At 48.0% G+C, this 23,963-nt stretch overlaps 2 protein-coding genes across 2 annotated transcripts in view; one reads left to right on the plus strand and one right to left on the minus strand.

Moving 5' to 3' along the window:
- MTOR (mechanistic target of rapamycin kinase) overlaps positions 1-23,963 on the plus strand; it is an 88,129-nt gene that overhangs the window by 22,917 nt on the left and 41,249 nt on the right. Inside the window, exons 21-29 of the mRNA XM_070956221.1 lie at positions 774-860; positions 1,890-2,057; positions 3,385-3,497; positions 3,674-3,836; positions 5,389-5,481; positions 7,002-7,148; positions 9,260-9,402; positions 11,350-11,512; positions 12,675-12,820. Of these exons, the coding sequence (XP_070812322.1) occupies positions 774-860; positions 1,890-2,057; positions 3,385-3,497; positions 3,674-3,836; positions 5,389-5,481; positions 7,002-7,148; positions 9,260-9,402; positions 11,350-11,512; positions 12,675-12,820 (1,223 nt within the window). The remainder of the gene's footprint in view (positions 1-773; positions 861-1,889; positions 2,058-3,384; positions 3,498-3,673; positions 3,837-5,388; positions 5,482-7,001; positions 7,149-9,259; positions 9,403-11,349; positions 11,513-12,674; positions 12,821-23,963) is intronic.
- On the minus strand, positions 14,282-22,364 carry ANGPTL7 (angiopoietin like 7). The gene is made up of 5 exons (XM_070956166.1): positions 21,992-22,364; positions 20,395-20,495; positions 18,972-19,166; positions 16,829-17,027; positions 14,282-14,506 (listed from the first exon to the last, which is right to left on the minus strand). The coding sequence occupies exons 1-5, from the start codon at positions 22,362-22,364 to the stop codon at positions 14,337-14,339; spliced, it is 1,038 nt and encodes a 345-aa protein (XP_070812267.1). The 3' UTR covers positions 14,282-14,336.

Below are 23,963 nucleotides of genomic sequence, written 5' to 3' on the forward strand. Positions count from 1 at the left end.
AAGGTGGATGATCAAGTGGATCCTGATTTGCACCAGTCCCATAAAACCTCTCTCTTGAGCACTGGATTCTCAGCCTGAAACTTTAACCGCCTCTCTTTTTTTTTTTTGCAAACTGCCTCGGGTTTCCTGCTGTCACTTTTCCTCTGGGCACACCGAGAGGAAAAGTTCATGGATGACAGGAAAAAGTTGTGTGTGTGTGTGTTTGAAGGAATTGAGAAAGGAGCCTGGATAGCTCAACAGACTAAAAAGCCTGTTATTAACATTCAGCTGTCTGCAATTATTGCATGTTCGAATCTCCCCAGGCTCAAGGTCGACTCAGCCTTCCATCCTTTCTAAGGTAGGTAAATTGAGGACCCAGTTTGTGGGGGCAATAAGCTGACTTTGTATAAAAATATACAAAAGTATGAAGGCTATTGCTTAACGCATTGTAAGCCGCCCTGAGTCTCTGGAGAAGGGTGGCATATAAATCAAATTAAAAAAAAAAAGGGGCAGAGTTGGGAAACTTTGGGGGCTCTTTTGCTTTCTGGTGTTTCTATTTTGCATGCCTGAAACTTCTGCGCTTGCCTAAATGCTCCAGAGTGCTTCTCCCTGATATTCCACACAAGCACACAGCAGCATCGGGAAAGCTGTGGTTGTGAGCCGCTGAAATTAAACGTGTGCTCGTGGAGACATCATAACACCAAAAGCATAAGGAAGACATGAAGGGGAGGCGGGGTGAGGTTTGAAAGCCCCCTCAAAGCGCACCTGCCGTTTTGCTCTCTCTCCCTTTCTAGTTCCTTTTCCAACAGCTGGGAATGCTGGTGTCCTTTGTGAGAAGCCACATCCGACCTTACATGGATGAAATTGTTACCCTCATGAGAGTGAGTGCCAGCCTTGAATATTTACACGAAAAATTCAACTCAGAGGAAATGTTTTAAAAGAGGGAGATCTCTGACTTCTGCGGCCCAGGGGTGGGCTTCAAAATTTTTTAGCAAGGGGTTCTCTAAATGGGCGTGGCCATGGTGGGCGTGGCCTAGTTGACCTCCTGCACCACGACAGGGGGGCCTTTTTGCCCTCCCTGGGCTCCGGAGGCTTTTCTTGAGCCTCTGGGAGGGTAAAAACTGCCTCCCCAGGCTCCGGAGGCCCTCTGGAGGCCGGAAATGGGCCCATTTACGGCCTTCCCGAACTTTTGGTAGGCCCGTTTTTCACCCTTCCAGAGGCTGTGTGGGGACTCCTGGGAGGTGGTAGGCGGGGCCAGCCAGGAGTGGGATTTGGGGGTTCTCCGAACTGCACAGAATCTTAGCTAGAGGTTCTCCCGAACCTCTACGAACCCCCAGCAGCCCCACCCTTGCATCTGTGGTATGAATTTCCTTAATGAAAGGCCAAATGAAAAAGGCAGTGGCACAATGCATATGTTGGGGTTAGTTCATAAATACGGAATCAAGAACAAAATTTGCTCAGCTGATTTGCGATATTTCCCTGGCTCTTCTGTTGAGAAAACAAAATTCCAGCTTTTGGACACATTCATACCCGCCTTGCTGGAAAATGTATTCAAGAAGGGTGTCCAGGAAAGGCAGGAGAGGGGAGGCATTTTAAGGCGGTGTAGAAGTTTAAAAAATAAAAAAAGTGGAAGCTGCTATCAAAGAGAAATTTTTGTTCTCATCTGTGGGGTGGGTGGGTGGGTGGGGAAATCCAGTCTCAGATGTCTGCAGAGATTTGTCTTGGTCCACCGTAAGATTTTGAACATAAAAGAAAAATCTCCAGCTTTCCGAGATGGAACTGAAGCTTCTGATGCTGGCGTTAACCTTCGAACCGCTTTAACCTGTAATGACTGTAATTCTGAGTCAGTTCTTTTTTCAGGCTTTCTGTCCTAACATTGCTCCCTTTCCACCTTTTCCTCCCCCGTCCAGGATTTCTGGGTAGTAAATAACTCCATCCAGAGCACGATTATCCTCCTCATCGAGCAGATCGTGGTGGCCCTCGGTGGGGAATTCAAGCTCTACCTTCCCCAGCTCATCCCGCACATGCTTCGTGTCTTCATGCACGACAGCAGCAGCACCCGCAACGTTTCCACCAAGGTGAGCAGGGGGGGACACGGGTGGTTGCATCCCACACCCTGATCTGATTTAAACGACGGATCAGCCCTCAGAATCCTGGCCTGCTGCAGGCCTGGATAAGTTAATTGTCTTGGATACGTGCAGGAGTGGGCTTCAAAAATTTTAGCAAGGGGTTCTCTGGGGTGGGTGTGGCCATGGTGGGCGTGGCCTAGTCGGCCTCCTGTACCACGGCGGGGGGAGGGGGCCCTTTTCCCCTTCCTGGGCTCCAGAGGCTTTCCTCGAGCCTCCGGAAGGGTGAAAATGGCCTCCCCAGGCTCCAGAGGCCCTCTGGAGGCCAGAAACTGGCCCGTTTCCTGCCTTCCCGAACTTCCAGTAGGCCTGTTTTTTGCCCTGCACTTACCTGCATCCAAAATGGGCCGTGTGGGGAGTCAATGGGTGGGGCAGGGTTGGCGGGGCGGGGCCAGCCAGGAGTGGGATTTGGGGGGGGGGTTCTCTGAACTGCACAGAATCTTAGCTAGAGTTTCTCCCGAACCTCTGCGAACCCCCAGCAGCCCACCCCTGGATATGTGTCTTTTGTTCCCAGGAAGACCTAATTCAAACTCAAGGCCCGTGGGCCAGATGTGGCCTGTGATGTGGTCAGATCCGGCCTAGGGGCTACCCTGATTTACCCAATACGAAGAGGAAACATGCCAGCAGTTTGGGGAGTGGTGTTAAGATGGCCACGTCCACCCACCCGGCCACCTGAGATCAACCACAGCCCTGAGGCGGCCCTCAATAAAATTTGAGTTTTGACACCCTTGACCCTAACGTCATTTGTTTCAGTTCTGCTAAATGTCAAGTTTCGAGGTCGTCTCAAATAAATTGCATTTCAAACAAAGTCTTTGAAGAAAAACTCCTATTTATTAAGCACGACATTCTAACCCGACTCCAATCGAAGCCAACACTTGACGTCCAGCCCCAAAACCCTCCCTTTCCGTTCCCCACTCCCCTGCACTCATTGGCCATCTTCCAAGTCACTCTACCCCTAATCTACTGCTCCAGCTCAAAGGAATTTCCCCCCTCCCATCCCATCTCCTAGGGGATATTATCTCCAGGGAAAATAAGTAGGTGAAAAGTCAAATGTCCCTTTCCAGACGCCTCCGCTTCTCCTTCTTATGCCAGCACTAGAGTAAATGCAGGTTGAAGTGCTGACACTAAAAACATGGAAGTGTGTGTGTGTCCCAATTGCTATATACTCACTTAAATAAATAAATTAGGATTAGAACATATGCCGGTGCTTAAACCCAGAGTGGCTGTTTTGAACCTTGCCCTTGGTTCTTATCGAGTTTGCTTTCCCGTCTCTTTCCAGCTGCTGAATGCCATCCAGTTGTTTGGAGCCAATCTGGACGATTACCTGCACTTACTGCTGCCTCCCATTGTGAAGCTTTTTGATGCCCCCGATGCCCCCCTGTCTGCTCGCAAGTAAGGATGGATGTTGTCCACATATGCATCTTCGCCCTTTTACAGGCTTTTAACAAAAGATGCTTGCCAGCACTATCCAGATACTTAAAAATTTTCTCGCAAGGACATCCAAACTTGTCCCCCGTTTATCAGGGTCCAGTGTGCGTTTGTAATTGCTGTGCTTTGTTTTCTTCCAGAGCTGCTTTGGAAACTGTGGACCGATTAACGGAATCCCTTGATTTCACGGATTACGCTTCGCGGATTATCCATCCCATCGTGCGAACGCTCGACCAGAGCCCAGAGCTTCGCACGACTGCCATGGACACACTCTCCTCCCTGGTCTTCCAGCTGGGGAAAAAGGTAAAAAAAAAAAAAAAAAGCATTTTTTTCCTAAGGAGAGAGATCCTGACTTCGCTGAATTTATTTATTTATTTATTTATTTATTTATTTATTTATTTATTTATTTATTTATTTATTTATTTATTAAATTTATATACTGCCCTATTCCTGAGGGAATCAGGGCGGGGAACAGCGAACGATAAAAATACATGTAATACAAACGTTAAAAAAAAAAAACAATTAAAATATACTAAACACTCTGGTCCTAGATAATTCAAGACATCCCAGTTTAAAATAAAATCAAAAGCAATATAAAGGGAAAGTTAGGCCAGGCCGGCCTGCTGAAACAGGAATGTTTTGAACAGGAATTTAAATCTTTTCCTTTGAAACATACAAAGAACAGTTGCAGGAACTGGGTTATGTCTAGTTTAATGAAGAGAAGGACTAGGGGAGACATGATAGCAATCTTCCAATATTTGAGGGGCTGCCCCAAAGAAGAGGGAGCCAAGCTATTCTCCAAAGCACCTGAAGGCAGGACAAGAAGCAACAGATGGAAACTAATCAAGGAGAGAAGCAACTTAGAACTAAGGAGAAATTTCCTGACAGTGAGAATAATCAATCAGTGGAACAACTTGCCACCAGAACTTGTGGCTGCTCCAACACTGGAAGCTTTTAAGGAGATGTTGGAAAGCCATTTGTCTGGAATGGTATAGGGCCGTGACGGTGAACCTATGGCACGCGTGCCAGAGGTGGCACACAGCTCCCTCTCTGTGAGCATGCAAGCCATCGCCCCAGTTCAGGTGTACTGTGCATGCATATGTGCCTCTCACCAGCCAGCTCGTCTTCGGGTCTCTGCCGCACATGCACGGGGATCGGGATGCATGTGGGGAGGCCGCACATGTGTGGGGCTAGCAGGGGGCGCATGAGGGGGCGGGGTGCATGCGAGGAAGCTGCACACGCATTGCATTTTGGGGTTGGGGCGCATGCGTGCTTTGGGCCCTCGGTCCGGAAAAGTTTAGCCATTAACAAGTTTATAAGGTTTCCTGCCTGCGCAGGGAGATAGACTAGAAGACCTCCAAGGTCCCTTCCAATTCTGTTATTCTGTATTCTGTAAATAGTTCCTTAGGTGGTCAGGGAAGTGACACTGTAAGCCTGAACTTTTATAATGAGACATTAGATCGTATAGGTTTAAATGAAATGTTGGCTATTTCCTCCAGGGGTTTTTTAATTGCAAAATAATGAAACTTACCTCTTTAAACGGATCAGTGGCGCTTGAAAATTTAGAAGGTTGCTTTGGCCTAAAAATGAACACAATGACAAGGAGCTGTAAAAGATTCCACAACTGAAAGAAAAACTCCGTTAAATGTAACCATCTAATTATTTAAAAATTTTAATGATTTTCCTCAAGCTGTTTCCGAAAGAATGTATCAGACGTGATTTGTTGGCTCTCAGGACTGCATCCCTGTGCAGATTTAATTTTTTAAAAATGTCACTCATGGTGTTGGTTCAGAGTTGCTGTTCTCTTCCGTTGTTTTTTAACCCCTGCTAACTCTTCTTCCTCTCACCCCTGCAGTATCAGATTTTTATCCCAATGGTGAACAAAGTATTGGTGCGTCACAGAATAAACCACCAACGATACGACGTCCTCATCTGCAGGATTGTGAAGGTCAGTGACTCCTCAAGAAGCCGAATGAGATGGCAGGATAAAAGCTGTTCATTTGAAGGACACCTGTCTCTCATCTGTGCTCCTACTCTGAGCTTTCACTTTAATTCCATAATGTTCCTTCATTTTTATATACATGTATATATATATATATATATATATATATATATATATAATTTGTTTATTTATTTATTTTTATTTTGTTCTTTTTAATTCATAGGTTCAAATGTATATATATATATATTTGAGAAAGGGGATGGGATGTGGTGGCGCAGTGGCTCAGATGCTGAGCTTGTCGATTGAAAGGTCGGCAGTTCAGCGGTTCAAATCCCTAGAGCTGCGTAACGGGGTGAGCTCCCGTGACTTGTCCCAGCTTCTGCCAACCTAGCAGTTCGAAAGCATGTAAAAAAAAAAGCAAGTAGAAAAATAGGGACCACCTTTGGTGGGAAGGGAACAGCGTTCCGTGCGCCTTTGGTGTTGAGTCATGCCGGCCACATGACCACGGAGACGTCTTCGGACAGCGCTGGCTCTTTGGCTTTGAAATGGAGATGAGCACTGCCTCCTAGAGTCGGGAACGACTAGCACGCATGTGCGAGGGGAACCTTTACCTTTACCTATGAGAAAGGGGGGAAAAAATCACATCCTTCCAGTCAACATCCAGCTTGATAATGCAAATAAAAGTCCAGGATCATTTTCTTTTCTGAAAAACTTTACTGGTTTATTGAATACATAACCTGAGAAGGCTGAAGTAAAACTAACACTGAGTTTCTCAGGCCCCAGTACATAGTTTCTTATTAATCAATGTTTTCCCCAGCCCGACACCTCCCCCACTCCAGGTTTCCATGTAGACCAAGTAAAGTTCCCGTTGTTATGAGAACTATCTGTCTCACTTGCACACCTGCGAAATTGTCCTTGAAAGCTTCCAGTTTCTCACAAACTACAGTGGCATGACAGTTTTGTTTTCTCTAGTTAAGCCTCCTCTAACAGACACCTAAATGGGACGCGGTGGCTCAGTGGCTAAGACGCTGAGCTTGTCGATCGAAAGGTCAGCAGTTCAGCGGTTCGAATCCCTAGTGCCGCGTTAACGGGGTGAGGTTCCATTCCTTGTCCCAGCTTCTGCCAACCTGGCAGTTAGAAAGCACATAAAAAATGCAAGTAGAAAAATAGGGACCACCGTTGGTGGGAAGGGAACGGCGTTCCGTGTGCCTTTGGCGTTGAGTCATGCCGGCCACATGACCACGGAGGCATCTTCGGACAGCGCTGGCTCTTCGACTTTGAAACGGAGATGAGCACCGCCCCCTAGAGTCAGGAACGACTAGCACGTATGTGCGAGGGGAACCTTTACTTTAACTGACACCTCCCCCCCTCTTCCTCTAATGACAAGTTGAAACGATGAGACACATAGATGCCAATGTTTCACTCTGGACTCTTCTATTTGGCCGCAAGTACAAACCACAGCAGTGCTATACCCAAATATAAAGCTAGGTTTGGTTCCGATGAACAGCTGCTCTGCTCTGCCTTAGGGCTACACTCTCGCTGACGAAGAAGATGACCCCCTGATATATCAGCACCGCATGCAGAGGAGCAGCCAAGGAGAGCCCCTCGTCAGCGGCCCGGTCGAAACGGGGCCCATGAAGAAGCTGCACGTCAGCACCATCAACTTACAGAAGGTAAACATTGGGGATGCGCTGGGCAGGGACACGCTTCTCCACATTAGCAGCAGTTTTCAGCAACAGGAGTTTCTGATGCTTTGTGGCATCAACGTTTTCCTGGACCAGCTTGTGATGATCTAGCACAAGGGGTGTCGAACTCGATTTCATTGAGGGTTGCATCAGGGTTGTGATTGACCTTGGGAGGCTGGGGTGAGTGTGGCCAGCTTGACATCACTCCTGTCAATGGCACCTGTGATGGCCAAGTGCTAAGGCAGGACTTCCCTCACTCTCATTATAATCTTCCTTCCCTTCCTTCCTTCCTTCCTTCCTTTTCTTCCTTTTCTTCCCCACTTTATTTTTCCTTCCTTGCTCTCTTCCCGTCTTCCCTTCTTTTTCTTTGCCTTTCCTCGTTCCCTTTCTCCTTTCCTGTCCCTTCTTGCATGCTCAAAAGCAAAAGGGGAAACATTTCTCCTTTTGTTTTAGTTTGTTTCGCTAGCCCTCTGCCAGCGAAAACGGAGCCCAGGTGGCCCCACAAATCCCTCCCCCCAAGCCCCGTTTTCGGCTGCCATGGCCTCCTACAGCCCTCTGCCAGCCAAAATGGAGCTGGTGTTTTTTTTATTATTATTATTTCATTTTTTAAATTTGATTTATATGCTGCCCTTCTCCGGAGACTCAGGGCGGCTTACAATGCGTTAAGCAATAGCCTTCATACTTTTGTATATTTATACAAAGTCAGCTTATTGCCCCCACAAACTGGGTCCTCAATTTACCTACCTTAGAAAGGATGGAAGGCTGAGTCGACCTTGAGCCTGGCGAGATTCGATCTTACTTTAATTGCAGACAGCTGGTGTTAAATTACAGTGCTCTGTCTGTTGAGCTATCCAGGCTCATCATGGTTTTTGCTGGCAAAAGGCTGTAGGAGGTCATGGCAGCCAAAAAGGGGGCCCAGGAAGATGCGCATGGCCCTCTCGGACTCCGTTTTCACTGGCAGAGGCATTGCGGGACGGTCCTTTGCTGTTTCCAGGGCAGCCCTGTGGGCCAGATCTAACCACCCTGTTGGCTGGATTCGACCCGTGGGCCTTGAGTTTGATACCCCTGATCTAGCAGACTTCATGTCACTTTCAAAACGGAGGCAGCATTTGTCAGACTGGTTTTCCCACGTTCGAAGAACTTTAAAAAACGAAGCTTCCAGGCAACTGGAGAAATGGGGATGGCTGTCCCTATGTAGACAGTTTCATGGAGGATAAGGCTATCAATAAAGTATAGAAAGTTATGACCATCTTTTAAACCTCAGGCAGCATTAAAACTTTAAATGGTCGGGAAGCAGCATCAAATGAGCTCTCAGTTCCCACCAATAGCCTCCCACTGGCCAGTATGCTCCCATAGAGAGGGGGTCCTCCGGGTGCCGTTGGCCAAACAATGTCGACTGGCGGCCCCTAGGGGGAGAGCCTTCTCTGTGGGGGCACCTACGATCTGGAATGAGCTCCCCCCGGAGATATGGAGGATCCTGGATCTGCGCACCTTCCGTCGCGCGCTTAAGACTTTTTTATTTCATCAAGCTGGCCTGGCCTAAATCTTCTCCCCTTTTAAATAGAAATTTTAATTTGTTTTAAATTATGGGGTATTTTAAATTCAGCCAAATTATTTAATTCATTTTTAATCTATTTTAAATTTTTGTATTTACGTGTTTTATCTTGTGGCTGTTCACCGCCCTGAGTCTTTCGGGAGAAGGGCGGTATAGAAATTTAATAAAATAAATAAATAAATAAATCAGTGCAAGCTTGTGAAATTCAAATTCATCCAGTTATTCAATATGAGAGCCAGAATGCTTGGCTGGATAGGGCTGAGAACTGGCTGGGGAATTCTGGGAATTGAAGTCCATACACCTTCAAGTGGGTGAGCTTGAGATACCCATACGTACGGTTGTGTGACCATCTTCCAACTCTTCGTGCCATCACAAAGCGGCCCATTAAAACGCCAGACATTTTTCACTGAATTTCAGCAACATGATTTGGGGGGGGGGGGGCTTTCAGGAGTTGGGGTCCCGTGGCCCCCCCATGCTGTCAGTTTCTCTGGCCCTGACGAGTAGCTGATTGCAGCAACCCATAGAAGAGCCCTTTCTATTCTAGGCCTGGGGTGCAGCCCGAAGAGTTTCCAAGGATGATTGGTTGGAATGGTTGAGGCGGCTGAGCCTGGAACTGTTGAAAGACTCCTCATCGCCCTCACTGCGCTCGTGCTGGGCCTTGGCTCAGGCCTACAACCCCATGGCCAGGTAGAAATTCAACATCAATCCAGGGAGAAGACCAAGAAGTGTCCACTTGGTTGTTTAATGCAAGTGTAAAAAAAAAATGTTTAAGGGAAGTGTGTGTGTGATAGGAGAAGTGTTTTGGTTTGGGGTGCGAATCCCAAAAGTGTTTTTTTTTTCAAGAGTCAACTGGACTTCCTTGTGGACTCCCCAAAATCCACAAAGAAGGAACTCCACTCAGATCAGTTGTCAGCGGCATCAATTCTGTCACTTACAACTCTCAGGTGTCCAGTCCCCAGGCCTTACGAACGCCAGAAATGAACAAGCTCTGGAAATGGTTGGTATGTCAGCATTCTAATGCTGCCATAAAGAGAAGACGAGGCTTGACTTTTCACCTACTTATTTTCTCTGTAGATAATATCCCCTAGGAGATGGGATGGGAGGGGGGACATTCCTGTGGGTTGAAGTCAGGAGCTGGGGAGACTGACTTGGAAGATGGCCAATGAGACGCTGAGAATTGGGGAATGGAAAGGGAAGGGTTTGGGGTCAGAGGGTTAATATTGGCTACGACGAAGTCGGGGCCAGATTGTCATACTCAATAAATGGAAGATTTCAGCAAAGATTAATTGTTTGGGAATGCAATTTATTTGAGATGACATCGGAACCTGACATGGTACTTGTTTATTCAAACCTGAGGCCAGGCACAAATGAGTTTTGACAGTTGCAAAGTCAGCGCTGGGAGCAACTGCCTCCCAGTGCTCTCTCTCTATATATATAGGCAAGACCACGCCCCGTCCCACCTAGTAGCATCTGGCATCAGCATTTGGTTTCTCATCAGCAGTCCACCATCTGGTGCCTGCGCTTCCAGTCTCCGTCTGGTCTCCGACCGCCAATCAGCTGGGCTTCGGAGATCTGCCAGTCAGCTGTGTGGGTGGCGGGAGAACGCCGCTATCGGCCTCGTGTTCGTGACTGCTGCGATCAAAGCCGACGACGCTCCAGCCGAACATATTGTTACCGCCAGGTCATTGCTGTGACTTCCCTCTTCACCTGCATTCCACAAGAAAGTCCAGTTGCCTCTTGGAGTAAAAGCATCTTTGGGAAAACCATGACCTGGATGACTAAGAAATCTCGCTAGACCAGGGATCAGCAACCTGCGGCTCTGGAGCCACATGTGGCTCTTTCATCCCTCTGCTGCGGATCCCTATCGCTCAAAATATGTGTCACAACTGCCAATGTGCGACACCCACCGACGCGCAATTTGTTAAGCTTTTCGATCCCCGGTAGGCCAATCATGGATAAATCCAAGAAAAGAAAAGTTTCAGAAGAAAACAGAATCTTTAATTCAACTATATATCCTAGTTTTGTGGTCGCTCAGGAAATAGTCAGGCACGGGAAGAGTTTTGTGGCTCCCGATGTTTTCTTTTCTGTGGGAAACGGGTCCAAATGGCTCTCTTGAGTGTTTTAAGGTTGGCGACCCCTGCTCTAGACAATTGGGATGTGAACTTTTGGAGTCCGATGGTCCTGGGTGTTTGGTTGAGAAGCTAAATGTTTTGCAGCAAAGGTTAAATCGTTTGCATGCTGTGCATTTGAAGGTTAACATATCCAAGAGTAAGTATTTGTGCTTGATGGGAAAAATGGAATGAAGAATAGTGAGTTATGAATCAGTGCTTGAAAGCAAGAGGGAGTAGGTGACGTACATCAGTAAAACGTTCACTGAGGATAGCAAATTGGACAGAAAAAAAGTTGTTTGAACGCTGAAAGAATATTAAGGGGTAGTTTGAGAATGAAGATTTTCTGGTTGCTGGTCAGTTCCCATGTTTGACAATTGTTTCTATATTCTCCCCTGTGCAGTTATGGACTCTTAATGAGATGTGGGTCTGGGTTCAGTTTGGATCAGTGAAGTGGTATGTTCAATGTTGGCAGACTTACTGTTCCATTCTCTGTATCCCCCTTTTGCTCCCCCCCCCACTTCAGAGATCTGTTTAACGCGGCCTTTGTTTCATGCTGGTCTGAGCTGAACGAAGACCAGCAGGATGAGCTGATCCGTAGCATCGAGCTGGCGCTGACGTCTCAGGATATTGCTGAGGTCACCCAGACCCTGCTCAATTTGGCTGAGTTCATGGAGCACAGCGACAAGGTAAAGCACGTTGGGGGTGGAAGTTTTTTGACTTTCTTTATAACAAGTTTGCTCTGATCTCATGAAGAGGCAGGTGACTTTGCTGATTGTGCAGAAATAGCAATAGCGCTTAGACTTATATACCGCTTTGCGGTGCTTTACAGCCCTCCCTAAGCGGTTTACAGAGTCAGCATCTTGGCCCCAACAATCTGGGGCCTCGTTTGACCGACCTCGGAAGGATGGAAAGCTGAGTCAACCTTGAGCGGCTCAGGATTGAACTGTGGGCGGTGGGCAGAGTGAGGCTGCAATATTGCCATTCTAACCACGACACCAAGTGGCGCGGTGGTTCAAATGGCTTAATGATGCTGCAGATGGTCTCGACTCCAGCGGTTCGAGCTCTAGCACTGACTGGCAGGGTGAGCTCCTGTCACTTGCCTCAGCGACTGTCCACCCAAACATTCGAAAGCATGTTCGATGCAAGTAGATAGATAGGTACCACTTCGGTGGGGAGACGAGCTGGTGCTCTATGCAGGCAGTCAGATCCTGGGGTGGCTCTGAACCTTCCCGGTTGCGGTGCCTGTTTGCAAGGCAGCCCCAGGAAAGGGGGGGGGGGGGCTTGGTGATACTGCCGGAACAGCTGCTTGTCTTTCTCTCTGGTGCAAAGCCAGCTCGCCCTCCTGTGCCGCACCTTAAGAAGCAGGCAAGCATTTCCTATAATAGGGTTGGTACCTTGGCAAGCCAAACTACGACTCTGCAGTAGCATTGTGGTCTCCTGGCTACTGAACAATGCCATAACACTAATAATAATAATAATAATAACCACTGCGCCTCCAGGGCTCATGAATAAGCTTGCATTTAATTGCTTACATAATGTTCTCTAGATCTGAGTTCCCCAACCTTTCCGAGTTGGCGGTCCGGGGGGCGGAGGGGATGGTTTCGTGGGAGGGACAGGCACATGTGAGTGTGCTTGCACACGCGCACATCCGTGGCTTGTGCAAGTGGGGTGGTGAGCGCTCATGATGCTTGTGGCGACACTGAAGCGGAGCTGTGCGCGTACAGACATGTGCGTGCATTGGCCAGCTACTCCGGGGCAGTCACAGGTTGGGGACCCCTGCTCTAGATTGCCCCGGAGGCTTGCGCTCCATCCCAGCCCTGATGCTTTTGCCTGGCTTCCTCCATGCAGGGTCCGCTGCCATTGGGAGACGATAACGGCATCGTCTTATTGGGAGAACGGGCTGCCAAGTGCCGAGCCTATGCCAAGGCGCTACACTACAAAGAGCTGGAGTTTCAGAAGGGGCCTACGCCAGCCATCCTTGAGGCTCTTATCAGGTAGGCTGTTTCCCCTTTGCTCTCTCGGTTGGTAAGCCCGTGTGACAGAGGAGGCAGCTCTATGCTTCTCTGGAAGTCCTTTGACCACGGACAATTCCAGAGCAAGGATTGGAGGCACCCCTAGGCTTGGCAACCCCTGCATCTGGTTCTCGCTTGGGGAAATTTGTCTAGAGCCATGATGGCGGAACTATGGCACACACGTGCCGGAAGTGGCATACAGAACCACTCTCCGGCCACACCAGCCGTCGCTCATTGCTCTTCCAGGTTCCGGCGTACACATGCCAGCCAGCTGGTCTTCACATCCGCAGGAGCACCAGAAACCAAGAAGAGCAGCTCCCTGGCGCGCATGTGCATGCCGGGAAGCTGAGCTTCCGGTTTCCGGCACGCGCATGCTCTCCAGCTAGTCTTCACGTGCACATGCGTGCTAGAACCTGGAAGTCCAGGTGACTGACGCACATGCAGACACCGGTAACTGGAAGCTCAGCTTCCCAGCGCGCGCTGGGGAACTGCTCTTCCGGTTTCCAGCGCTCCTGCGCGCGTGCACGCCAGGGAGCTGTTCTTCCGGTTTCCAGTAGTCCCCTGCACGCGCACGCCGCAGGCTCCCCTTTCGGCACTTGAAATCGAAAAAGTTCGCCAACACTGGTCTAAAGGAAGAAAGTGGAGATTTCTTTTTTTTTTTAAACAGGAAACAACATCGTGTGAAAAAATATTCATGCTAACTTCTGTCCTTCCCTATGCATAGTAAGTAGACAGAGCCGAAAACCAAATATCCACCTGATATTATCCAGGGGTCTTTTTTGGGGGGGCTGGAGGACAGTCTCAATGTCTCTTTGTCCCTGAAAGAGTGGCAAAGATTTATAGCTCTCCTCTGCCAGTAACCAAATGACCCTTTTGCAACCTCAGATTCTTCACAGCGTTGACACCAGATTAGACACACACACACACACACCGTGTTGGTTGACATTTCCAGAAATTCTCCTTGACTGGAAACATTTTTGTCCTGAGGACTATATACTTGGCCTCAAACTTCAGTTTTAAAATCAAGAGAATTTTATTATACTATTGGATGGGAAAGAGGTGTTTGGATCGTGCACTATTTTGATTTACAACTGCAAAAAATATATATATATATATATCCTAAGCATCCGATTTCCATAAGTGGAGCAATCCACTATGCAATAAGTTTGGCAAAACTCTGGCGTAGCTTCTTCCCCCCCCAGTCCTCCCCGAGATTCCAGTCCACCAGGGAAATAAACAAAGGCAAATCTACGTTAATTCAGGGGAATAGGTGAGTATCCTGATAGAGAACATTGTCGTCAGAAAAATCCAGAGACGTTCAGGTTGAGGCTGAAAGAGGCGAGCACCTGCCTTGCTACCGATGAAGGGCATTCCCCATATGTAAGCTCATTCTTGACGTCAATGACGGTGCTTCCCCCTTCCTATCTCCCACCCACCCCTCCGGTGCCCCCTCCTTTAGAGGTGAGGCCATCTCTTTACTCGACTCAGTTGGGTCCCTCTAGGCCTTGAAGTCCGTTGACCGGATCTTCATCTCGACCCTCTTCAGCGAATAGAGTTTCCCACGCCAGCTGTACCAGGTGATGCCATCAGTGCTCTTGTTATGTTCATCCTTACGATAGTAAACCCCGTTCAGGTTGGAATCTGTGCAACAGTTGTACCAGTAGCCCCCTGTTGAGAAAGAGGAAGACGAGGGGTTTATGAAATAAAACTTTTAAAATGCCGATATAAGATTGCCGGGAGAAATCTTAACAACCTCAGATATGCAGATGGCAGAAAGTGGAGAGGAACTAAAGAGCCTCTTGATGCGGGTGAAGGAGGAGAGTGCAAAAGTTGGCTTGAAACTCAACATTAAGAAAACTAAGATCATGGCATCTGGTCCTCTCAATTCCTGGCAAATCGATGGGGAAGAAATGGAGGTAGTGACAGATTTTATTTTCCTGGGCTTCAAGATCGCCGCAGATGGGGACTGCAGCCAAGAAATTAAAAGATGCTTGCTCCTGGGGAGGAAAGCTATGGCAAATCTAGACAGCTTACTAAACAGCAGAGACATCACCCTGCCAACAAAAGTGCGTATAGTCAAGGCTATGGTGTTCCCAGTTGCAATGTCTGGCTGTGAAAATTGGACCACAAGGAAAGTTGAGTGCCAAAGAATGGAGGCCTTTGAACTCTGGTGCTGGAGAAGACTCCTGCGAGTCCCTTGGACTGCAAGGCCATCCAACCGGTCAGTCCCAGAGGAGATCAACCCTGACTGCTCTTTAGAAGGCCAAGATCCTGAAGAGGAAACTCAAACACTTTGGCCACCTAATGAGAAGGAAGGACTCCCTGGAGAAGAGCCGAATGCTGGGAACGATGGAGGGCAAAAGAAGAAGGGGACGGCAGAGAACGAGGTGGCTAGATGGAGTCACCAATGGACTCCGGAGGATGGTAGAGGACAGGAAGGCCTGGAGGAACGTTGTCCATGGGGTCGCAATGGGTCGGACACGACTTCGCAACTAACAACAAAATAGTGATCTTTCTGAAAAGGTCCTCATCGTCAACAGATCTCTGCACTGGCACCTGGCCGAGGGTCAACAAATTGCAAAGCATCGGGGAAATGGCCATTGCCGGTGTCTGAACGTTTACTACAAGTCATCCTCGACGTAACAACAGTTCATTTAGGAACCGTTCGAAATTATAATGGCACTGAAAAAAGTGATTTATGGCACACTTTCCACACTTGTGACCATTGCAGCATCCCCGTGGTCATGTGATCAAAATTCAGAAGCTCGGCAACCGCTTCATATTTATGACGGTTACAGTGTCCCGGCGTCACCTGATTCCTCTTTTTGCTGTGTGACTAATTTAACAACTGCTAACAACTTGGGCAAGAAAAGTTGTAAACTCACTTTATAAATGTCTCGTTTAGCAACATAAATGGTGGACTCAATTGTGGTCGTACTTCGAGGACTCCCTGTATTGAAAATGACACCAATTTAACTCATCCCACGTGGCGAAGGTATTTTTTTTTTTGGCCACTGCTAAATAGCTGATGGAGTGTGATGGAGCAGAAAGACTACTCAAAACGCTCTACAGATAGTCCTCGACTTACAACAGTCCATTGAGTGACTGTTGAAACTTACATCATCACTGAAAAAAGTGACTTACGACTGTTTTTCACACACCGTTGCAGCATCCCCATGATCATATGATCAAAATCGAGACGCTTGGCAACTTACATTTATGATGGTTGCAGTGTCGTGGGGTCGTGTGATCCCCCTTCTGACGAACAAAGTCAAGAGGGGAGTCCAGATACACTTAACAGCTGTGCTACTGATTTAAGAACGGCACTGATTCACTTAACAACGGTGGCAAGAAAAATGGTAAAATGGGGCAAAACTCATGTAACAAATGTCTCTCTTAGGAACAGAAATTTTGGGCTCAATTGTTGTGGTCATACGTCAAGGACTACTTGTGCTTACAAGAGAAATGGGGAAATTCAAAGAACAGAGCAATCAACACTTAGGAAGAGTTGCCCTTCTGGAATCTGGGCAAGAGTAGTCAACCGGAAGAACCAGGTGGAATTGGGCTAAGGGACGGACGGATTTTCCTACGAAGAATTTGGGGAGTGTTCTTTAAATACAAAGGTGGATGGTGGTCCTGTTTAACGAACATTGATAACAGGAAGAGGAGGAGTTTTTGGCACACGGCCAATGGTGGGATTCAGCTGGTTCGGGCGAACTGGTAGTTAAATTGCTGGCTGGTCCCGCCCCACCCCTTCCAGGAGTCCCTATGCACCCCATTTTGACTCCCAGGTAAGTGCAGGGAGGCCTACCAGGCCCAAAATGGGACACGGGGGGGCGTGCACCCCCCCACGGCCCATTTTTGCTCCCAGGGCGATGCAGGAGGCCGAGGGCTGCCTGTCACATCCCCTGGCCATGCCTACCCGGCCAGTCATTAGGGCGGAGAAGTGGTTATTAAATTATTTGAAGCCCACCACTGCACACGGCTGACCTTTGCGTAACTCCGCACAGTGATCGACGCACTTGTCGTTGTCTTTGTCCATGGTGCTGAAGGCCGTGTTGTTATGGTACCGCATGGAGTCGCGGGGCGCGCTGCCACTGAAGTTGGCGAGGAAGAGGCGGTAGCTGCTCAACTCGTTGCCCACCGCAAAACGACTGTATTGAGCAAAAACGCTGTTGCCATCCCAGTCCTGCAGGGCAAGAAGAAAATAAAAAGGAGACACCCCCTATTTACCGTCGGTGACAATTCGTCACGGCCAACTCGCCACGGCCAACTCACTGTGGAGAACCTGCCATGGACAAAAGTTACACTAATAACAAAGAAATAGCAATAGCATTTAGATTTATATACCGCTTCACAGTGCTTTACAGCACTCTAAGCGATTTACAGAGTCAGCCTATTGCCCTCAACAATCTGGGTCCTCATTTTACCCACCTCGGAAGGATGGAAGGCTGAGTCAACCTTGAGCCAGGATCGAACTGCTGACAGTGGGCAGAATTAACCTGCAATATTGCATTCTAACCACTGGGAGGGAGGGAGGGAGGGAGGGAGGGAGGGAAGGAAGGAAGGAAGGAAGGAAGGAAGGAAGGAAGGAAGGAAGGAAGGAAGGAAGGAAGGGAGGAATAGCAGTTAAGACTTATATAGTGCTTCACAGTGCTTTACAGCCCTCTCTAAGCGGTTTACAGAGTCAGCCTCTTGACCCCAACAATCTGGGTCCTGATTTTACCCACCTCGGAAGGATGGAAGGTGGAATAGAATCATTAAAGAAAGGATGCAAAAGAAGAAGGGACAGAATGGAATGTGAATGACAAAAATCAAAATCTAGTTTAATTTATTTAAAATAATTAAACTGAATTGTGAAATTGTCCCGCAGCGAGTTGGCCCACTCTGAGTTGAACGTGGCAATGTGTCCCATGGCGAGTTGGCCGTGGCAATTTGGCTGTGGCGAATTGTCCCATTCTGCCTTATTTATGCTTGATTCAGGGAAATATTTACCTGAAATATTGGTGTTTCACCAAGCTCCGAGGAGAGGAAATGAATAGAATAGAATAGAATAGAATAGAATAGAATAGAATAGAATAGAATAGAATAGAATAGAATAGGAGTAACAAAGTTGGAAGGGACCTTGGAGGTCTTCTAGTCCAACCCCCTGCTTAGGCAGGAAACCCTACACCACTTCAGACAAATGGTTATCCAACATCTTAAAAACTCCCAGTGTTGGAGCATTCACAACTTCAGTGCCTCCAGTTAGCCAGGGCTGCCTGTTGTGATCTAGGCTTCCTGAGTCATTAAAACACACAAGTAGTCCCAAAAACCTCTTTTATTGCAACAGCTGTGAATTACGTTCATTCACAGCTGGGTCCCATTTAGTTGCAAAAAGTCCTTCGGGAGAAGTCCTTCGGGATAATGACCCACCTTTATCTCCCTTGACACGCTGCCAAAGACCTACTTGGCAAAGCCACACGGAGTCCAGAATCAAACAGAGATGCCGACTGGGAATAGAATTAACAACGTTGCTTTCCTGCAAAGGGCCCACGTGCCTTTGCTCCTCTTTTAAGCCTCATGGGAAGGGCCAATCATCTCCAAGCCTTACTCCAGAGTCGTCCCTTTTGTTTTAACTGTTCTTGCCTTCTGGCAGCTCTGCACATGCGTGCGCTAAGGAACAGGCTCCCCCTGTTCATCTGCCTCTCTGATGTCCGACTCTGGAGGCTCCGCAGTCCGTGCATCACTCCAAGATGACCCTGGCCCCATCTCTGCCTCCAACACAGAGCCCTCATCAGAGCCTTCCCCAGACTCCAGGACTGGCCCCTGTTCCTCCCCAGCCTCCTCACTGTCCGACTCTGCTGTCAGCTCCGCAGGCGGACCACAACACTGCCCTAGGAAAATAGTTACGCAGCCTAATCATGGTCTACACTGCTCGAGTTTGAAGTGACACATGCCATGATTAAACTGGCATTATTAGACCACCGTTGGCAACCCTTCACAGCTACCCCAGGTCTTCTACAGTACATTGACACTAAGTGCTTCTCATTGCTTTCAAGTTCCTTTTCTCTTGAACGCTGCAACATCCCACAGCCTCTTAACCGAGTGGTTTGTGAAAGGTCAGCCGGACAGGTGAAGCTCTTGTACTTGCCTCCAGCTCCACACGCAACGTGGACGGCCTCTTGGAAAGCCGGTGGATGTGTTCGTTTCCCAGCCAGAAATCTCCCTGCAGATTTCCAAACCCTTCCTTGTACTGCTTCCAATTTTGGCTGAAAGAGATCAAGCCAATTTTCCGCCTTTGGATGACAGTCCAGCCTCCTCCATCTGTCTCCATGTCACAGTATACCTGGGAAAACGAAAAGAAGAGCGATTTCAGACATTCGGAAAGGTTGAGGACCACTCCGGCCTGGTGGTAATTTACCGAGACAGTGAATATCAGCGTAACTTCGTGTTTCAAGCATATGTTCTAGCACAGGGGCCTACAACCTTAAATACTCAAAAGAGCCATTTGGACCTGTTTCCCACAGAAAAGAAAACACCGGGAGTCACAAAACCCTTCCCGTGCCTGACTATTTCTTGAGCGGCCACAAAACTAGCATACGTAGTTGAATTAAACATTCTGTTTTCTTCTGAAACTTTTCTTTTCTTGGATTTATCCACGGTTGGCCTATTGGGGCTTGAAAAGTTCAGTAAATCACATGCTGGTGTGTGTCGCACATTGGCGGTTTTGACGCATATTTTGAGTGACAGGGAGCCGCAGCAGAGGGGTGAAAGAGCCACATGCGGCTCCGGAGCTGCAGGTTGCCGACCCATGTTCTAGCAACTCATCTACCTTTCTTGTGGAGCAAATAGCAAAAGCAGTTTATAGAGTCAGCCTATTGTTCTCAACAATCTGGGTCCTCATTTTACCCACCTTGGAAGGATGGAAGGCTGAGTCAACCTTGAGCCTGGTGAGATTTGAATTGCCAAATTGTAGGCAGCCGGCAGACAGCAGAAGTAGCCTGCAGTACTGCACTCACTGCGCCACTGTGGCTTTGCCTGGAATGGGAAGGCACCGAAAAGTTGCATCTCATTTTGGAAAGGTGCAAATAGCAAATCAAAGTGGCCGAAGCCTAATTCCATCCTGTAGAGTCGTTGCTGTTTGTACACAACTGGGAATCCTCTTAAGATAGGCATAGGTTTTTATGTCTATAGAGGGTCGGCAACCTTAAACACTCAAAGAGCCACAAAAGTCCTAACCGGAAGCCCCCGTTCAATTCTGGAGCCGATCGGAAGTCCGGTTCCCCCATCATAGTCTCCTCCTAGCACTGCGTCCTTTTTCCTCTGCCGACTGGAAGTCCATTCCTCCACCATAGAGTCTCCTCCTAGCGCGGCATCCTTTTTCCTCTACCTGTCCTAATCGAAAGCCCTATCAATTGTGGAGCCGACCAGCAACAGGGAGCCACAGGAGAGAGATGAAAGAGCCACATGCAGCTCCAGAGCTGCGGGTTGCTGACCCCTGGTCTATAGGAATGCTAAACCTTATATAGCTTCCTGCTTTTCCTCTCTTCCCACGGCATGTTGTAACGTCTTACCTGCAATTCTGGACTTCCCAGAAACTCATCAGGGAGAAGTTTGTAGACCCCAGAAGATCTGTAATTTCTCTGATAAAGGGACGAGCAGTCGTACACGGCATCTGAACGAGAAAATAAAAGCGCCGTAGGTTGAATTATTCCCACCTGTCAGGAAAACCTGTGGCCCACCGCGTCCTTCTTTGCCTCCAGAAATTTGATAACGACATATGGTTGCTACGTGCAACTATCCCGTCGACTTTACTGTGTTTTGTGATTTCAGCAAATGAAAGCAAAACCCAGCTGGGAATACAGGTAGTCCTCCTCGACTTAACAACAGTCCGTTTAGTGACCATTCAGTTACAACAGCACTGAAAAAAGTGACTTTTTCACTGTTTTTCATTGCCATAGTGATTCCCCCTTTGTAGCAAAAACGTAGAAACGGGCAATGTGCCGGGAGGATTGGCCCATGGAGGTAAGCCTCCGTTAGATCGATAGATGCCAGGAAGTCGCCCTCCTGAACCCCCTCCAGGATGGATTGGAGGGAGTTCATTTTGAACCTTTTGTAGACCAGATATAGATTCAATTTTTTTAGATTCAGAATTGCTCCCCACCCTCCACCCCGAAGCCTTTGGAACGGAATGGAGTAAAACCCCTGTCCTCTTTGGCTCTCCAGGACCGCCTCGATGGTCTGAATATCCAACAGATGTTGGATGGCGGTCTCCATGAGGCCCTTCTTATCATTGTTCTTCGGGACAGGGCAACGAATAAAGTGATTCGGAAGCGTGGAGAGAATGTCCATGTCAGGTTTCGAGGTTGTCTCAAATAAATTGCATTACAAAGTCTTTGAAGAAAAATTCCCATTTATTAAGCACGACATTCTACCTCCGACTCCTCGAAGCCAACACTGATTTCCAGACCCCAAACCCTCCCTTTCCGTTTTCCCACTCCCCTGCACTCATTGGCCATTTTCCAAGTCATTCTACCCCTAATCTACCGCTCCAGCTCAAAGGAATTTCCCCCCTCCCATCCCATCTCCTAGGGGATATTATCTCCAGGGAAAACAAGTAGGTGAAAAGTCAAACGTCCCTTTCTAGATGCCTTCGCTTCTCCTTCTTATGTCAGCACTAGAGTAAATGCAACTTGAAGTGCTGACAGTCCAGGCTGAGGCCGAACCTCACCGTATTGAGGACAGTGTTTTTCACACTTAACGACCTTTCCAGCATCTGCATGATCATGGGATCAAAATTCAGATGTTTGGCAACTGGTTCATATTTATGACCGTTGTTATGTCCCAAGGTCATGGGATTGCCTTTTGCGACCTTCTGACAAGCAAAATCAGTGGCTATCTCCCTCTCTGCCTCCGACGCAGAGCCCTCGTCCGAGCTTTCCCCAGCCCCCAGGACTGGCCCATGTTCCTCCCCAACCTCCTCACTGTCCGACTCTGCTGCCAGGAGGGCCACAACAAGATTCACCTAAATCTCTTAGTTCTTCCCCTTCCCTTCGTCCCAGTTATATTTTATATATTCCTGGGAGTTTAGCTCTGATGGGTGACGATGGCTGCTCTTTCTGCATTAGCAAGCGATCCCTTCAGGGAAGGCTGGGGGGAGCCTCTCCTTACCTGTGGACGTTTGGGTAACCGTCTGAGCTGCCTGAAGCTGCACGATGCCGAGTTGGGAATTCATCTCCGAGTACTTCCCTTCCACGTCGTTGAGGCGGGCGTCCATCAGCTTGACGCTCCCTTCCAGGGCCATCACCTGCGTGACGGCGTGCCCCAGGACGTCATCCTGCTTCTTGCTCATCTCCTCTAACAAGGAGGAGAGGTTGGCCACTTGGACCTTCAGCTTTTTTAGTTCTTCACAACATCCGGGGTCCTTGCCGTTCTTGCTCGTCGCGGTCTTTTTGGGGAGGGTCTGCAGCCTCGCTGGATATATCGCGAAGGAGAGGGTTAGGGCACATAAGCAAGCCAGTTGGGGGCTGAAGGTGGATTGCATGATCGTGGCGTGCAGTCTCTCTCTCTCTCTCTCTCTCTCTCTCTCTCTCTCTCTCTCTCTCTCTCTCTCTCCTCCCTCTCTTCTCTAGTTCCCAATAACGCCTAAAAAAATTCCAAGCCTCTCTCTTGTCAATTCAGGGTTTCCCCCCCCCCCCCCATATATTGGAATTGCACTGGAACAGAGTTTTTCTCCGAATCAGAACTCTGGTTCTGCAGCGCTGCCTCTTAACAAGTCTCTTGTCCGTGCTTGCTAAAAGAGGCCGTATCTTGTGCGTCTGTGTGTCTCCTCCTTACACCCATTTTAAATATTTGTGGCTCCTGGCTATCCCCACCCCTTGCAGCTCTCCCATTTCATTCTGCCCATCGTGGGCGAAACTAAAGAAACAGAACAGGATGGAATATTTTGTTTTTAATTATACGAAGGGATCCTGAGCTTGAAACGCGCCTTTTCAGTTGGGTTATTTTTTCAGGTGGGAGAAAAGGATTGGCGGGGGGAAGGAAACCACAATTGTTTCCAGGAAGAAAAAAAAATGCCCTGTTGGATTGCTGCCTTCCCAACGATTAATCTCTGGCATGTTGAAGACCATAACAGGATTTTATGTCCTGTCAAAATGAAAGAAGTCCAGCAAATGTCACGGTTTGGCAGTAGTTTGTGACGTCCCGCTTTCCGTTGATCGCATCTCTGGCAATCTTATTGAGCACTTATGAGGTTCCTTTGTGGGGGTGTCTCGCTCTTGATGGATACAAACACCAAGATTGGAAGAAAAAAGACTAATATTGTTCGATGCGTTCACTTGGGGGGAAAAAAAAACCCGCCTACGAGCGCGTAGCTCAAAAGGTATAAATCGCACACCTGAGCCGGATGGGCTTCCTCAACATCTGCCCGTCTTTCGCAAAGCAAGAGCATTACGAAAATAACAGTCGTTTCCACGCAACGTCGACCAATCTAGAGAGCACCAAAAAAAAAAGGATGGTGTATGTTGGAAATGAATTCAACCAGCAAGCATGGGTCGATGAAAACAAAGAGACTTTATTAAAGGAAAATAATAACAACAATTTTGCAAAATAGGGTGGGTATATCCCAGCAGATCTCAACAAGGAGTTTGAGCCCGGAAACCACATCTAAAGTTTCAAAAGCATTACATTTTATAGTTTCCTATCCCGACACCCCCTCCCACCCCCTTTAATGACTGATCATGGCTAATCCGAAGCGCCTTTTAGAGAGAACATCATCTCTTTTCTCTAATTACATGTTCATCAACACCTCCTTATAACTACCCATAAATTTTTTTTGCAAGCATGGCTCTTTCTTATCTCTATTGCCTTGGCATTCAAGAGTGGGCCTCTTTCTAACAGGCCTCCAACCGAAGAAGATCTATTCTAACACAGCATTGTTACATATTGGTATGCTTTCAGCATGTCTTCTCTCCAACTATCTTAAAGCAGAATAACGTCTAACAAATTTATTTATTTATTTATTGGTTCGATTTATATGCCGCCCTTCTCCGGAGACTCAAGGCAGCTTACAATGCGTTAAGCAATAGCCTTCATACTTTTGTATAGACCTGCTTAGTAGGGCTTTCGGCCCCTCCTAAGCGGT

Source organism: Pituophis catenifer, unplaced genomic scaffold (genome assembly GCF_029215685.1).
Source record: "Pituophis catenifer annectens isolate HBS135680 unplaced genomic scaffold, rPitCat1.0.hap2 SCAF_18, whole genome shotgun sequence".
NCBI lineage: Eukaryota > Metazoa > Chordata > Lepidosauria > Squamata > Colubridae > Pituophis > Pituophis catenifer.

Coding starts and splice junctions, on each gene's coding strand:
- ANGPTL7 (XM_070956166.1), bottom strand. CDS start 22,364: ATGCAATCCACCTTCAGCCCCCAACTGGCTTGCTTATGTGCCCTAACC. Junction 20,496..21,991: donor GGTTACCCAAACGTCCACAG/GTAAGGAGAGGC, acceptor TTTCTCGTTCAG/ATGCCGTGTACGACTGCTCG. Junction 19,167..20,394: donor TGGGAAGTCCAGAATTGCAG/GTAAGACGTTAC, acceptor TCGTTTTCCCAG/GTATACTGTGACATGGAGAC.